Source organism: Chenopodium quinoa, unplaced genomic scaffold (assembly GCF_001683475.1).
Source record: "Chenopodium quinoa cultivar QQ74 unplaced genomic scaffold, ASM168347v1, whole genome shotgun sequence".
In the NCBI taxonomy this organism is placed as follows: Eukaryota; Viridiplantae; Streptophyta; class Magnoliopsida; order Caryophyllales; family Amaranthaceae; genus Chenopodium; species Chenopodium quinoa.
This window is the reverse complement of record NW_018744301.1, coordinates 7,040,908-7,058,680: the sequence shown is the minus strand read 5'-3', so window position 1 is coordinate 7,058,680 and position 17,773 is coordinate 7,040,908. Positions and strand designations below refer to the sequence as shown.

At 37.3% G+C, this 17,773-nt stretch overlaps 1 protein-coding gene across 1 annotated transcript; it reads right to left on the bottom strand.

Annotated features, from left to right (window-relative positions):
• Positions 1–3,415: 3,415 nt before the first annotated feature.
• LOC110695554 lies at positions 3,416–14,881 on the bottom strand. Its single transcript, XM_021872774.1, has 3 exons — positions 14,081–14,881; positions 13,471–13,658; positions 3,416–4,366 (listed from the first exon to the last, which is right to left on the bottom strand). The coding sequence occupies exons 1-3, from the start codon at positions 14,670–14,672 to the stop codon at positions 3,878–3,880; spliced, it is 1,269 nt and encodes a 422-aa protein (XP_021728466.1). The 5' UTR covers positions 14,673–14,881; the 3' UTR covers positions 3,416–3,877.
• Between the last annotated feature and the right edge of the window lie 2,892 nt (positions 14,882–17,773).

Genomic DNA, 17,773 nt, shown 5'->3' with positions numbered 1-17,773 from the left:
ATATTTTGAAATTATAATCACTTTGATAGATTGGCTGAAATTACATATTGCATTATGTATACGAAATAAAAATAAAAAAAATAAATAATAAAAATAAAAAATTGTTAATAAGGTTAACCTTATTTAGCTTTCATCCAAAGTTTTGATGGGTTTGTTAGTAAAAAAATAAAAAACATATGTTATCCTATATATAAAGTGAAAGAGGGTTTTGAGTGATAAATTTTATTTTCCCAAAATACCCTTCTCAATTTTGTCATTAAAAAACAAACAAACTACCATCTAACCAAAAAAAAAAAAAAAAAAAAAAAAAAAAAAAAAAAAAAAAACATCTGAAGAGGAAAAAAAACCTTCCATCTGAAAAAGGAAAAACAGTGAATCGAGCCTGATATATTCATACACGAACTTTCGTGTGTTGCTTAGCTTGAACATTTAAGATAAAAAACAATAATTTAAAAAAGTACTCTGTATATGTAAAAAAATTTGTTATTCAATTTTTTTTTTAATTTCAAAATAAATTGATGGAAGACTTGTGCACCATGTTTTGACACGTCATTGCAAACTTTAGCACTTTTTTGTGGGTGCAGAACTATAATGACTTTTAATCGTAATAATACACTTAATCTATCTAATTTATGGGTTTAAATTCTCTATCTCACTTTTCATGTCACATTTGTGTTTCACTTAATTTGATTGGTTATGTACATAGTACTAGGGCTGTTCAATTTCGGATATCCGATCTGAACCGATCCGAAAATTCGAATATTCGAAATTTTCGGATCGGAGAAATTGCAATCCGAATCCGATCCAAAATTTTCGGATATCCGAATTTTCGGATCGGATACTCGGATTTTCGGATCGGGTAGTCGGATATTCGGATCGGATATCGGGTTTTCGGATCGGGTAGTTAAAATTTTCGGATAAAATCCGATCCGTATCCGATCAGAAAATCCGAAATTTTTTTCGGATATCCGATCCGAAATATCCGAAACCTTAAAAATCGGATCGGATATCCGAAATTTCGGATCGGATCATCGGATTTTCCGATCGGATATTTCGAACCGGATATTTTTTAACACCCCTACATAGTACTCCATATATATTTAGGCAAAAGCTAATAAGCGCCCCCGGGGCGTTAGATAAGAGAAATAAAGTGCAAATATTAGAGTAAAATTAACATTAATTACACCGAACGACGCGTGATTTTGTCATGAATTTCTAACTTAATACCATTTCAACCAATATAATTTATCCTTATCTAACGCCCCAGGGCGCTCGTTAGCAAGATTGATATATTTATTAGCAAACTAATTTGACTATATTTAAATAAAAAATTAATAATTATGACAAAATTAAGAAAAGAATAAAATAAAATAATAAAAATCTTAATTTATAATATTATTTTAATTCATTACCATATTAAAATTCATCATGATTTATGGCTACCTAGTATAAATAAAGGTATATAATTATATGAAAGAAACATGTTAACTAAAAATAGAAAAGATATTTTAAAATATACAATAGCTTCAAAAGGAAGATTTCACCAAAAAAAAAAAATTAAAAAAAAAATGGAAAAACTTTCTGGAGAGAAAAAAATTAACCAGGAGATGACATGTGTCGCTCCTGGTCTCTCTTTTAGTATTATGTTAAGAGCTGTCAAAAACCAACCCGAACTGATGAATCCAAACTGTTTTGAACTGTTCCGAAAAGGAATCAAACCGTTAAGAACCTGTTATTTTAAAACCGTAAACCGACCCGACCCGATTTTTTAAAACCTGAAACTGAACCGATCCGAATGTTTGAGAACCGTTAATGAACTGTACCCGATATCAAGTCGAACTGATACAACCCGAAACTGAGAACAACCCAAACCGATTACTTTTGAACTCGATAGCAACCCGACCCATTGTAAATCAAAACCATTTAATCCCGACAAAAACCCGATAAACCCAAATCTTTTACAACCTGTAACTGGTTAGGATTGAACCGTTTATAACCCGTAATAAGTTATGATCGAACCGTTTATAACCCGTAATCAGTTATAATCGAACTTTTATAATCCGTAAGTCCGTAACCCGTTATAACCATAGATTTTTTTTTGTTTTTTTTTGGCGTATATTTTATCATTAGTAAAACAAAAGGGTTTAATTTGAACTATAAAGTATTTAAATTGAAAAGGTTTGGAATTTTGATGTCATTGAAACTCTTATGCTACAATATTATCGTCCTCTAACGAGTAATGGCTTATGGAACACTATATTGTATTTAAAAAAATTAAAAATCTAAATCAAAAACTAACTCTAGATTTGTTATTATTAGTTGTTCCTTAAAATCATTATACAAAAAAGGGACATAAAGTTAAACAACTAATTAATACTCCGTATGATGTACTGGAATAACTAATTAAAGAATATCGAGGATATACTAGACGATATATGTTACCGAAACCCGTTTAAAACTAGCAAAACTAGTTGTCAAACTAGGTGAGTTCAACTTGAACCAATTACAACCTGAACTGATTACAACCCGACCCGATTAGGACCCGATATGTGTTGACCCAAAACCCGCTTTAAACTGACAAACCCCGTTTTTAAACCGACCAAATTTAACCAGAACCGATTATGACCCGAACCAATTATAACCCGACCCGATTAGAATCCAACCCGAAAAGAAACTGTAATAAAAATAAATCAAACCGAACCGACCCGAACTGACCCGTTAATAATTCCAACTTGTTAAAAAACCGACCCGTTACAAACCGAAAACCGATAAATCAAACCCAAAACTGAACCGAAAACCCGATTGACACCTCAAATTATTGATTATTGATTGATAACTAGGGATGACACTATTTCCAATATTTTTATCGAAGTTGATTATCTAACACTAATCAATAGGGTCATTTTAAGTGTCATTGGAAGTTTTATCTACTTATAGATGATATCAAACCGCAGATTATGTTGCTTCTCTCAGTTATTCAACCCCTCGATACACCAAGATATCGACCCCTTTATGGATAGCAAATTTTCATACTTTTTAATTCTAGATACATTAAGTTTTGGTCTTGGGAGAAGATGAACCTAAGTACCTAACCCCCATTGCATCTTAGCTTTATTATTAAAAAAAATATATAAAAAAAAAAAAAAAAAAAAAAAAAAAAAAAAAAAAAAAACCGTGATGGTTATATTACCTTTCAAAAAAAATAATACTACCAATAAACATCACCTTTAACCGTAGAATTGTTAAATACATACTTTAATACTGTTTTGCTGGAACTTTAACCTTTTCATCAGTGACAAATCGGACAATTATTCTCCCAACTAGTTTACAAAATTGTGGGTGTTGCCAAAAGGTAATAGGCAGAGAATGAAAATTTCATGAAGAAAAGAGCAATTCTGCAAAAAGAGGAAAGGAAGACAAAAACAACTTTACAATTTCTTCCAAACATAAACTGAATAATGGAAGCAAGCAATGAATAAGCTTACAGAGCTTCACAGCTTCAATTGAGACGTAATAATGTACATATTGCAACTGATAAATTCTTCCATCAATCTTGTACAAAAAAAAAAAATATACAGATCTGCACACTCAAGAGCACCAGGGCCAGAACTGCCCGTTTGGTCAAGCTGGCACACTGGTATTGTAATGGTTACATACAAACAGAACTTCACCAATAGATCATTTGGCGATAATCAAGCAAGGGAAGGTCAAGAACACCATATACTTTCAACCTCGGCCATGGAATCACAAGTATTGGAATTTCCAGCAATCAAGGGAACTACAGCCAGTGTGATGATAAATGTCATAAATCCCATATTAATACTCTGTAATTCTGTATGTAATCCTCTTTCAAATAACCAAAGAATCACACCTTATACTAAGGTTTTGACACAACAGGAATACAACAATCATCATCCTCAAGATCGCTAAAAGAAACCTCATCTGCAATTCCAACATGTACAAGACTTCCACTTTGTCCTAAGCAATCATCTTCAGGCCACTCATCACTATCATCATCATCATCAATAAAACTTAAAACAGGTCTCTCGGACATTTGGCCAGCAAGTATGTTCTTATCATCTGTATCTGTCAATTGTTTCTCATCAATAATTGACTTGTCAATAAATTGCAGCTCATTACTTGTATGTTTTTCCACATCGGAATCCACTGTGGAAGAAGTGGCAGGCTCAGAAGCAAAAGTCCAGGAAGAAAAGGTCTCTGAATGCTCATTCTGCGTGGATCTTGGAGTACTATTATCATCAAAGTCAGCACTTAATCTAGAATAGAGGCCAGCATGGTTCCATTCTGAATCTTTCTTGGTTCGCTTTTGTTGCTCTTGCATCCACTTTGCTCTGGCTTCTACGACCTGAGCAGCAAAATTATTATTCATTCAATAAAATAATAATTAAAAAAAAGCTGTTGAATTAAAATTCTGTAAGACCAAAGTAAAACTTAACAGCATAAACATCTTCTCACTTTCAGCAACAAGAGCTGAGCAATTTATGTACAATGCTCAATAATGTACAAGAAAGTCAGAAACAATTGAGCTAAGACATAATTAATATGTTGAATATCAAAAAAGAAAAAAGAATCTGATGTAAGTATGTAACACTTCTAGATTAGTTGTTAGTTCACTACCAATAAAAATATGACAAAAGCCATAAATCACATATCAACTCAAATTTTGAGTACATTATGAATGGTTTTCACTACCTTCAAGCTTTCCACTATGATAGTATGATGTAGTGGGTATGTTTGTTTACCATACTGGGAATGCATAATTGCTTGTTGATGGCTAGTAAAAATCACTAAGGCAAGAAGTTAAGAAAATCTCAACCAAAAGTGAATAATAAGACATTATCACTGCAACTAAATTAGTATCTCACAAAACCATAGCAGGTAGGGATGAGCAAAGCAACCTTTTCAAAATTCAGAGATTCAGAACCTGTTGCAACTGATTATTCAAAATCTGAACTGAAACCACTGGGTACCAATATCTTTTGCGGGTATCAGTCATTTAAAAGATTTGAATAACTTGGCTGTCAATTCATTAAACACAATAAAAATCTACTACATGATTTGGGGTTAGATTGTTTTGTGATTTGGGATTCATTTGCTATGCAATATTTTGTTCTTCCCAAATTGGGATTGGATTTAGGTTTAAAGAACATATTATTAAATTCTAGTTTGGTATTGGAACCGTTGTTAACCAGTTGCCCAGGTTCCAATTTTTGATACCCAAAAATAGAGCTGGTACTCTGGTAGATCAAGTTCCAAAACACCGGAGTGTAGCAGAACCCTTTTTTTTATTTAATTATTTTTATCATCCCTAATGGTAGAAATGCAGCACTGCAGCATACATGAAAATGGTTTATCCCAAAAACTGGATACCTAACAAAAATAGGTTATTGACAAGGACTACTAAAAATGCTGGGAAAATCTCAAGCAACAACACTGTATAAGATATGATGGTCACTGAAAAGTGAAAACCATGTAACCTTGTCTAACATAGACAAAGTTCTTCAAAAATTTCACATCAGCAGAATATTAAGATGTATGCATCAAATGCCTTAAACAAGATGGAAAGTTACAAGTCATTACTTTGAAAAAGGCAAATACAAGTACTAAACAACTGGTCAATCTTACAATATTCATGAATGTGAGGACCAGTCATGTGTTAAAAAATAGCATTGTAAACCTAGGCCAACATATTTGGCAGTCACTATGCAAGTAGTTGATGGATGGATAGTGAAAACTCTCATGATGCTCCTTTCTTCACAATGTCACAGCTAGAAAGAATGATGATCACAACAAGGTATTCGTCACTTAACATGCATATTTTAGGGTCAATCTTTGAAAGGGAACTGGGGAAAAGACGAGCTTATAAAAGCCATTGTTTTAAAGACAGTATAAAGATAGGTTAAAATGGCATCATTCAAACAAGAACAAATACTCTGCTAAAACAACAATCATTTCATCATGTGATTTAATATGTTTCAATACAAAATATTCTAATAAACTCTAAGCTGTTTAGATTATAATGGAATAGTTTGGAAGCTAGAATAGGTGCTCTCTTGTAGTGCTGACTAAGATTTTTTGCTGGTCAGTTAGCGTTATATTATTCTGAACTTATTAAATGACTTTCCAGTTAGATTACTTGTAAGCAGGGAAGACACGGTGCTGGAACTCACCTCCAGGATTGCATTTCATCTCATACATGAGCTTTAAGAGATTTTTTCCACAAGGCCTACAATGCCGGAATATTTACAGATGGACACTAAATCCAGATTTTGCATTATCCGAGGCTAAAAGATAAGTAGAGGCAATATTTCACAAGTAATTAGAAGCTCTGCATGTCTTAAAAATAGGGTCATATTCAATGGCTAATCCGGGGCCAAAAGTTTTGGGGTGGGGGGGGGGGGGCAATGTTTGATCCTTCAACCTTTTGCTTAATACTCCGTAACACTACTTAATCACTATGCCACAACTTTTTATAAATGCAATTATTAGACATCATATTACTTATAGTAAACAACTCATAAAATACTTAGGGGGGTTGGGCTCTTGCTCGCCCTAACAAAGATCCGCCCTAAGTCATATTCTGACTACAACTAAAATATGATGAGATATTTGTCTTACTGATATCTAATGGATTTATGGTAATACTATTGTTTTGGGTAAAAATACCCTTGCTACGTGGCCCAATCATAGAGGGACACGTGTCATCCCACACAGGCCCAACATGGACCACTCACTAGTTGACACGTAGCATCCCCAATCAGCAAAGGAAATGCGGCCTTCAAGGCCCAATTCTCGAGAAAGTCGTAAAACGGCGCAACCCACCATATGTAGGTCAAAGTGACCCAAGAGAGGGAACCATTTCCAACGACCTTATAAATAGGGAAATTTCCAACAATTCTGGGACACGATCATTTATACAACACCTGAATTGTCTTATATCAGAGAAAACACCTAATCTCGAAATCCGAAAATATCTCACTTTTACCTTTTCCACACCTTTTTACATTCTCCAAACATGTTCTAACTTGATCGTCGGAGGCGGAACTCTAACCACCCGGAGTGTCCGTTGAATCCAGACTTGGTGACATAACTCTCTCGAGGGACGAGAAAAACCCCAAAACAACTATTAACATGGATGGAGTATGATATTGAAATAGTCGGGAATATAAAAACAATAAGGGCCTTGAATAAGATGAGCTAAGCATAGCCTATATCCAAATATTGTTGGCATTCAATCTTCGACAAATAGATTTCAACCCCCAAACTGATGCTAAACTGCTACTCCATCCATATTTGTTCTTCCCCCTTAAAAAAATTTTGTCTCGCAAAAAGATTCCAGATAGGAAAAACAAATATAGATAGAGGGAGTAATTTGAGGTGACACTACAAGGTAAATGAGAAATTTGTGGCGGACAGGTAAGTTCATTTGTACAAACAAAATTTTTGGGTGCTAAGATCTAAAGTCTAAGAGGTACCTCGCAATTCAAAGAAGAATGAGCGTGTTCTTGGGGTCGACGACGGAACGAAGAACTCATCCCTAAATGCGGCTTTTTCGTACACGTTCACTTGCATCACATAAACAAACACAAGTGCTCTCTCACTGTGCAATAAGGTCACCCATAACACGGCTCTCCTACTTGAGTTAATTTTGCACCAGGCCATGCTATTCAACGATATAGTAAGAATGACACCATAACTTAACAACTAGCATTGAAAACGGGTCTCCCTTTGATTGAGGGAGGTTGACGTCTAGTCAATAGGGCCCCCACTTTCCAATCACTAAGAAAAAGAAATTAAAAAAAAAAAAAAACTATTGATTGCTCAAGGAAGTGTGAGACTCCATATGAGGATCTCCTTCCCTTCTTCCCACTCTCCGTTCACATGGTTCTCAAAGTGGAGGAGGAATGGTGAGCAGGAGGACCATTGTTACATGGTAAGCAGTACAATACAATTTGTTATACGATAATGTAGAACACTACTCATAGCAAATCGTGTATGGCCAAGAATGAAATGAATGAAAATGATAAGCAAAAAATACTTCAATGATGATCAAGTCATTTGAGATGGCAAACTAAACGCCAAAACATTAAGATAGGTAAACAGGGGCGGAAGATAGTAGGGGCCAAAGGGGGCCAAGGCCCCCCTCAAGTGAATTGCTTTACATTGGTAATATTTGGATTTTAGTACAAGTAAAAGTATAAAAAATTCATGTGGCCCCCGCCAAACAAATAAAAAAAAATTAATACAAAACCAAACTCACACTTTATGTACTAATATTAACGCATGTGATGAGTTTGGTACTTGATATTTCTAGATTCTACTATATTATATTGTTAGATAAGACAAAATATAAATATTGCAACTAAATAAAAATAAAAGATAAAAGAATTATCTAATAAAAAAATAACAACTTGCAAACATTACAATTCACTTCAACACAAAATTACAAAAGGAAAGCAGTGAAAACCCCCAAAGTGACGAAACAAACAGTACATATCACCATTGAAGTTTCTTGCTTGCTGTTGTTGATTTTCCTTAATTCAGGTAATTTAATTATCAATTTCTACTTAATCTTGTTTGTTTACTTCAATTTTCATATTAATTACAGGTTTAGTGTGTTGAATAAATAGTTAGAGTGAGATTTTGAATTAGAAATTTTGGGGTTTAATACTTTTATTGTATATGTAAATCAGTAAATGTGTAAATCCAAACAATTATATGAAAATTGTGAATAATTAGAATAATTAATACAATTGCAATTATACTTGATATATTGCCCAATAATCATTAGATTTGATTATGCTTTTTTTGCTGTTAATTTTTGTAATTTAGGAATGACAAAGAGGAATATCACTTCTTATTTTCTTCCACAAAAAAAGGGCAGGGGTGATGAAGATATACCTGTTGTTGAGCCAAATCAGCCAATTATCATTGATAATGAAGAAGTCGAACGTAATATTAATAATGACAATGTTGATGAGCAAATGCCTAATGAAGAAGGTATTGGTCTTGATTTTTTAATGCGTGATCCTGGGTTGCGTAAGCAAATTGAGACATATGATTCAGATGAAAAAGATTTGATTAGGAGATCTTACATTGATTTTGGGCCATATCAACCTAAACTTGATAATTATCCATACTCTGGTTCCGAAAAACACCCATGTAGGTTCCAAAAAAGTTGGTTTGTGAAGTTTCCTTGGTTAGAGTATTCTCCCACAATGGATGCTGCTTATTGTTTCTATTGCTTTCTTTTTGCTAAAAAGCCTCTTGGAAGATGTGGTTCGGATACATTCACAGTGAAGGGCTTTAAAAATTGGAAGAAAGTAAATAATGGGAAGGATTGTGCATTTTTGTGTCACATGGGGAAAGATTCCAATTCTGCTCATAACTTTTCAACAAAGTGTTATTTTAATCTCAAAAATCAATCCGCTCACATTGAGAAAGTAGTAGAGAAAGTAACTGCAGAGGAGATTGTCAAGAATCGTTTACGCCTTAAGACATCAATAGATGCTGTTAAATGGTTAACTTTCCAAGCTTGTGCATTTAGAGGGCATGATGAACGTTCTAGTTCAATTAATCAAGGGAACTTCTTGGAGATGCTAAAACTTTTAGCATCATATAATAAAGATGTTGATTCGGTTATTTTGGATAATGCCCCAAAGAATGCCAAATACACTTCTCCACTAATCCAAAAGGAGATTCTACATGTTTATGCAAGAAAAGTGCAAAATAGTATACGTGAGGAAATTGGTGATGCAAAGTTTTGTTTGATTGTTGATGAGTCTAGGGACATTTCTAAGAAAGAACAAATGACATTAGTAGTGAGATATGTTGATAGAAGTGGATTGGTAAGAGAGCGATTTTTGGATTTGGTCCATGTCAAAGACACTACATCAAAAACATTAAAAAGAGAAATTTGTGTTGTCTTGTCTCATCATAACCTTAACCTTCAAAATATTAGAGGTCAAGGGTATGACGGTGCAAGTAATATGCGTGGAGAGTGGAATGGGTTACAAGCTTTATTTATGAAGGAGTGTCCTTATGCCTATTACATTCATTGTTTGGCACATCAACTACAACTAGCTCTTGTTGCTGCATCTAGGGAAGTGCCACATATTCATACTTTCTTTCAACAATTGATTTTTGTTGTTAATGTGGTCACTAGCTCTTCAAAGCGACATGACGAGTTACAAGCAACTCAATTGGCTGAAATTGAACATCTAGTTGAGATTGAGGGGCTTGAGACGGGAAAAGGTCTCAATCAAATCGGTACATTACAACGACCAGGTGATACTAGATGGAGCTCGCATTACAAGTCAATATCTAGTTTGTTAAGAATGTATTGTGCTACTCGCTTAGTTCTTGCTAACATAGCTAGTGAAGGAACAACTTATGCTCAGAGAGGAGATGCTCTTAATGGAGTTAAGTTGTTAATGTCATTTGAATTCGTATTTAACATACATGTTGTGAAGGAGATTATGGCCATCACCGATGGACTTTGTCAAGCACTACAATTGAAGACCCAAGATATTGTAAATGCAATGCAATTAGTTTGCACTACAAAGACATTACTTCAAACTTTAAGGAATGATGGGTGGGAGAGTTTGCTACATAATGTTAAAGTTTTTTGTGAGAAAAATGGTGTTACAGTTCCCGACATGGACTCTCCTTATGTTGATGTGCTTAAATCTATAAGGCAACAATCAAGACAAAAAGACAATGTGACAATGGAACATCACTATAGAGTTGATATATTTATGGCTGCTATAGATCGTCAATTGCAAGAGCTAAACGCAAGATTTAGTGAGCGAGCTACTGAACTTCTCATTTTAAGTGCGGCCTTGAATCCAAGAGATGGTTACAAGTCATTCAATATAGAGCATATTTGCAAGCTAGCTCGAGATTTTTATCCTATTGATTTCACAGAACATGAGAAAGATCATTTGAGTTATGAATTGCAACATTATTGGCTTGATATTCCTATTCATCCAGTGTTGAAGAACTTAACTACTCTTGGTGATTTATGTCAAGGATTAGTGACTACAGAAAAAATAAAAGATTATCCTCTTGTTTCAAGGTTAATTCGTCTCGTATTAACTCTTCCAGCATTTACTGCAACAACTGAGAGAGCTTTTTCAGCCATGAAGATAGTGAAAACAAACCTTCGAAGTAAGATGGAGGACGATTTTTTGAAGGACTACTTAATAGTGTATATAGAAAAGGAGATAGCGGAAACACTTAGTGAAGATGCCATCATTGATGCTTTTTATATGATGAAAGAGAGACGAGCACAACTAAAATGATATAAGATAAATGATAAGGTATGTTTTTCTTCATGTAGTACTATGGTAATTTTTTTGGAATATGTTCTATAACTCTATATTCATTGCTTATATAAAATATATTTTTGTTGTTGTGATATGTGGATTAATAAATTGATGTGTGAAAATGTTCATTATTTTTATCGTCATCGTAGTTCCCTTTACTTTGGCCCCCGTTAAATAAAATTCCTGGTTCCGCCCCCGTTAAATAAAGTTCCCTCATACCACATAGTCCTCGTCAATTTTCGTTGTACATGACTAGTTGACCTTCTATTCATGGAATAAGCTTTAGCATCAATTTTACTTAACACCAAGCCTAGCAACAGCTCCAAGTATACATCAGCATTTTAAATAATTCAAAACTCTAATAAAGGTCATAAATAAATAAATAATAGGTTTAGTTCAGTGATGTTTCAAGATAGTTTTTATTTATAGAAGTAGAATTTAGAAAACAAAGTTTGGAGGTAAATAAAGCTTTGAGAAGCAAAAATAATTGTAAGGTATGTCCGTATGTGTATTAATCCAACAATTTATTTTTTCCAAATGCTGATTTTTTAAAAACAATTTTTGGTCGGTGACTTCTAATTGCCGATAAAAAGTATATCAGCTAATTTACAACCCAGTGCTTAAGTAGGCTATCTTCCTAGTTTAGACCCATTGAAGCACATAATAAAGTGGTTATTGAACTGAACAAAAGACGACTATATTAAGGAAAAATTGCCCAGAATAATCCCACCTTTGTATCGTCCGCCCAAAATAATCCCACCTTTAGATTATTTTTAAATAATCCGACATTTATAGCTAATCCGCTCCTAATGGTCCCAAGTGACCTGTAACGAGTTGAGTAGGTAATTTTTTTTTTAAAGTTTAATTTACACGTGTCATCACGTGATTGGTTAAAAAAATATTTTTATTTTGTTTTAAGAAATGATTATTAATAATTAACATTAATTAGCTATTTTTAAAAAAAAAACAAAAAAAAAAACTAAAATTTAAACCAGCCACCTCGCCGCCCCTACCACGAGGCCCGGAGAAGCCATCTCCACCGCAACCAAACCGCAAACCCCGACGCCGTTCTCCGACCCTCCCCATCCCCTTCCGTCGCCACTAATTTACCAAAACAATTACCGACATCAAGGTGAACGAAGAGGAGAAGTGCCAAAATCAAGACGTGGGAACGAGATAAGGGACGAAATGGGGGCGTAGGGGAAGGGAGATAGCCGGAAAAGGGACCGGAGAAGGGAAAGGGGGCTGGGATCGAGGGTTTTTTAGGGTTCTCAAGGTGTTTTCGGCCATCTAGAGTTTAGGGTTTTCGTGGTGGTGGGAGGGAGATTGATGGTTCGGGGGAGGGGAGGGAGGGCGTCGGCGCTGCCCTGGGCGATCGGCACTGCGGGTCAGGAGAGTCCGGCAGCTTGGCACGTGGGAACGGGCGGCGGGGAGGGTGGTTTTGACTAGTGTGGGATTTTTCAAAATAATTAATTAGTTTTTTCTATTTTTTTCTTAAAAAAAACTTTTGTTAATTTTTTTATTTTTATTTTTTTTCCAATCGTAGGCCAACACGTGTCAGGTGACTTGTTATAACAGGTTAGTTAGCCGGTTGGGACCATTGCGGGCGAATTGACTATGGTCGGATTATTTAAAAATAATCCAAAGGTGGGATTATTTTGGGCGGACGGCCCAAAGGTGGGATTATTCCGGGCAATATTTCCCTATATATATGAGATAATTTAATGGAACAATCCCTTTTTGTGTTTTTGGTATTGCTTTTCATTTAATATCTAGTTCTTACAATACTTCAAATTCATCCATAATTGCACCTCCCTAATCTCATGGGCATTGTACGATGAAACATTATAATTCGTACCTGCTTTGTTCCCTCTTACAAGTCAAATGGCACTCGGTTAACATATGACAATATACTCGTAGACAAGAATATGTTTTCCAATCTTTAGATCAAAGAAAAAGGCTGCACAAAGAGCTACTTTGAAACTCTCAACCACAATAATGTTCAAAATAAACCTTTTTTTTTTTTAATATTGATATTCGGCAGCTCACCCTCGTGGGAAGCATGAAATTTAGAAAATTCATAATGACCTTGCACAACAAAAAGAATGCTAAAGAGACTCACCTCAAGTGTAGACAGCAGATCAGCATCCTGTTTATTAAGCCTCGAATGCAAAAGAACAAAATAGACTTTCCAGAAAAACCCCACGCTCATATGAGCCGGACAAAGTTCAATTCTGAGTGCTGCTAACCTCGGTGAGAGGTGTTCAACAGCTTGAGCATGCCTCTTCTGAGACTCTGACATGGGAAAATCTACAAAAACATATCAGCAGCACAAGTTAGTAAGCTATAAAATAAGAAGTGAGCTTCCTCAAACTTTCTGTGCTAATTACTGATAAAATAACCAAATTATCAACCATTTGAGTATAAGCCCACAGACAAGGCACTGAAAATTATCTATCCCTGAACCCCTGATAAACTTATATTCCAATAATAAGAAAGGTGATTGAAGTCACTGTTAATCGACTCAAATCCTTCCTACAGATTCTCAAAGAGAATATTGACCAAATTTCATTTAACAATAAATCAAATAAATGCAAGCATAAAGATTGCATATTCGTATAGACATATTGACCAAATTTCATTTAAACAAATATACAGAAACAAGCTTAAATCAGAATATCATTCAGAACATCTCAAATAATATTCAAAAAAGACAAAGTTAATAAATATACCTTCAAAATCTTCATCTTCTTCAACAGGAAAATCCAACCAAGTCTCAGGATGATGCGCAATATTCCCAGCAAATGTCAAAACCTCATCAGTTAATCCCACAGCTTCCTTAACCCAATCATCATCTTCCTCCTCAACTTTCTGCAATCCCAATCGATGCAAACTTGAACTCGATTCACAATTCCCTAAATTCCTATCCCCAATATCTGAATAATTTCCATCTTCCGTTGAATTTAAACCATACACCAACGATTCATCATCATCTTCAACGCCCGAAATCGATTCCGAACGATCCAACTCAGGAACAACACGATGATCATGCGAAGACGAAGAACAAGCTGTACAAGGAGGAGGAGCGAGAAAATTAGCGACGCCCCAAAGTTGACGAGTAAGGGTTTCTTTGAATTCGCTGAGATCATCTTTGACACCACGCAGATCTCCATCAAATTCTATATTTTCTCTCTCCTCAACGGAGATTACCGACGCCGGCGGTTTTTCGCGGCGGCTGTGCGACGAAGATGGTGGCGGAAGAGTGGTGTCGTCGTCATCGTCGATGCGGAGGGAATTGGCTATGGAGCGAGCTAGCCATGACATTTGGAGAAAATTTTGAATTCGAAAATGAAGGAATCAAAATCCTTTATTTTTTTGCCTTAATTTCTCAAGTATTTTTCCTGAGATTGTGTTGGTTGGATATTGCCTGGAAAATATTTTTCAAATTTTATAATTAGGGACATAATTATGATTGTGTGGTTTAATTTGTGGGCTTTGTGGGTAGTTCAACATTATGAGAGAATTTGTTTTTTTGGGAGGATTAGCATGGAAAGGGACCCACATAATGATGATTGTAAATTGTGACACATTTGATGATAGTTATATATCTACATACTCTTTTATGTTTATAGTTCCTCCGTTTTAAATAATTGCTCCATTTTTACATGCACGGGGTTTTAGGATAAATAGGAGAAATTAATAAAATATAGAGGTGTGGAAGTAGGTGGAAAAATAAAAAATTGTAAGAATCAAATGTAGTTGAGAGTAGGGGTGTACAAAAAGTACTCGGACCAATTTAGACTTGACCCAGACCATAAAATTCAAGTCCATTGTCGCTCCGTGCAATCCGGTCCATTCTGTTTCGGGGTTTTCTGATGTCCTGCGGGAGAGTTACAATTCCGAGACTGGAACCGGACGCCTGTACCTGCAAAATAACGGAGACTCCTGAGAGCTCCGCCTCCAACGGTCAAGTTAGTACCTGATTAAGGAGTAATTAATACAGAAATTAAAGTAATAAGGTCTCTCTAGGTGAGAGTAATTAATGTAGGTAATCTGCTTTGCTAGCGAGATCAGCCGGTTATTAGTGTGTTCCGTAATGTATTCGGTCCCTTGATTAATGAGGATTAATCGAGTATTTATAGCCTTGGGAAGCGTGCAACTCTCTAGGTTTAAGGTAAACCTAGGGCCGAACGGGCTTCTAGACTGAAATGGGCCTTGATGGCCGGTTGTCCCATTTGGCATGGGTGGACACGTGGCGTGTCTTAAGTGGTCCGTGGAGGACGCGTGGCGGAACCTGGTTGGTCCACTTGTCAAACGGCGCTTGGTGAATAAAAATCCCCTAATCATTTGCCCCTCACAGGTGGCACGCGACTGGTCACGTGTCGCCTGTGACAGGTGTCGCACGGTGACAGGCGACGGCCCGTTACAGGTGTCACCTTGCAGACGGCCGGGAGACTCTCCCGCCCAAATTTGAATTCGGAAGCGACCCTTCGCCTTCTCATTTTGCCTATAAAAGGAAGTGCTGACTTCGGTCATTTTCACATTTGAGAATTTTTGCGAGAACATTCGGACCCCTGAACTTGCTCTGACATTTTCGGACATTTTCTGCCTACCGCCTGTTCTGACAAGCCGACTGACCCGAACTTTCAGGACTTCATCAACTGTCATCCGTTCAGGTAACTCAGTTCTCTTACTCTTAATTTTCTTTTTATTTTTTGAAATGGCACCATGGAAGCACACGACACGCCCTAAGTTAGTGATCAGCCGGTCACCGGGGACGGCTGAATCTAGGACTAGGAGTGCCGCCTGCCCTTTTCTGGACCCATCTTTGCCCTTTATACAAAGTCCGACTGAATCTGTGTCTATGCAGAACGTGATGGCCAGAACAAAAAAGACTGCTAGAATATCAAACTCAGACGGCTCCTCCCAAAGGGTACTCCTTAGCGAAACATCTGACCAGGCGCCAGATGTGGAACGAGGCGACTGTCAAGCTGACAGTTCTGAGAGAGGGACCAAGGTGTTCCCTTCTCATCTAACCGTGGACATGTCTAATTTACCTTCTGCTCCTTCTAAGGGAGAGGAGGCGGGCCCCTCTAGGAGAGGGGAGGAGTCGTCCTCTTCGGACTCGTCAGGGGACGAGTCCGATTCCAGCTCTTCTGACCATAGGTCTTCTGACTCAGAAGAAAAACATAACCGCCTACAAGAGGCGAGAAGTTCCCATGCAGTGGAGAAGGGGGATAATTGGGCAGAGCCGTCCGCCTCTTACAGAGAGGAAAACACCCCCTACTACTGCAGGGTGCCCCGGGGCCGGATCGCAACCATGCGAGACAACGTGGCGAGCTTTATTGCTAACCACAAAATGGGCCCGGAGTATTTACTGTTTGTGCCGGATCCAGAAGATACTGTCGTCTGGCCGGCTGGTACCAGCTATGGTGACGGCTGTTTTGGCTGCTATGTGGCGGCCATCAAAGCTGGTCTGCGCTTCCCATTACATCCGGCTGTTCAGCGGATTTTAGATGGGTATGATCTGGGGTTATGGCAGTTAGCCCCCAACTCTTGGGTAAACGTACTCGGCTATGTGGCCGGGTGCGAACTGAACGGGGTGGAGCCAAGTTTTGAGGCTTTCGCCCACATGAACTATCTCAGCCGGACCCCTAAGTCGGGAGGTACCGGCTGGTATCAACTAACAAGCCACAGGGGTTACCTCATGACGAGAGGTAAGGCAAACAAATGGAAGGATTGGCGGAACACCTTCCTTATTATCGAGAGTTCAGACACGGAGCTGAACAAACGTTTTAACAAGTGGAACAGGGATCCGCCTCTTCTTGCAGGCGGCCGCAGCATGCCGCCTGTTCCCCCAAAGGCTAAAAGAGAGATCCTAGACAAAGGACTCTTCAAAGTAGAGACTAGGGTGAACTCTACTTCAGGGGTACGAGAGCAAGTACCCCTACACTGCGTCCCGAGCTTCAAGTGGCTCTATGATGAGTACTTCTTGGCCGCCTGTGGCCTCGGCAGTCGGTGCTCTAGAGGTAGCCGGCCTGACGAATACTCTGTTTTCTCACGCCTTGTTTACTTGGGATTTTTACTAACTTTGCTGTTTATTTCTTTCAGCCGACGCCATGAGTAAAATAACAGCATCTAAGACTGCGGCGGCCATGCTGCGGGTTTCGCTAATGAAGCAGTCGTACGCCGACTCCCCCAGCAAGGAGGCACCCTTGGTAAGCTTTGAAAACTCTTCCCCTTTAAGTTGTATTATGCATATACTAACTCTTTTTGTTTTCAGTCTGGCACTCCAAGGGCTTCTTCCTCGCAACAGCCGGACCCCAAGGCCCGGAGAACGACTGTTGCAAGCTCTCCTGGGTCTTCCAGGAAAACAGTGGCGGCTGAGAAGCAGCCGGCCACTTCTTCAAAAACCCAGGCGGGGC

Excerpts from the sequence above, each read along its gene's own strand:
- LOC110695554 (XM_021872774.1), bottom strand. The coding sequence starts at position 14,672 with ATGTCATGGCTAGCTCGCTCCATAGCCAATTCCCTCCGCATCGACGAT. Across the intron at positions 13,659-14,080 it reads AGAAGATGAAGATTTTGAAG|ATTTTCCCATGTCAGAGTCT; the intron begins GTATATTTATTA and ends ATGTTTTTGTAG. Across the intron at positions 4,367-13,470 it reads ATCTGCTGTCTACACTTGAG|GTCGTAGAAGCCAGAGCAAA; the intron begins GTGAGTCTCTTT and ends TTTGCTGCTCAG.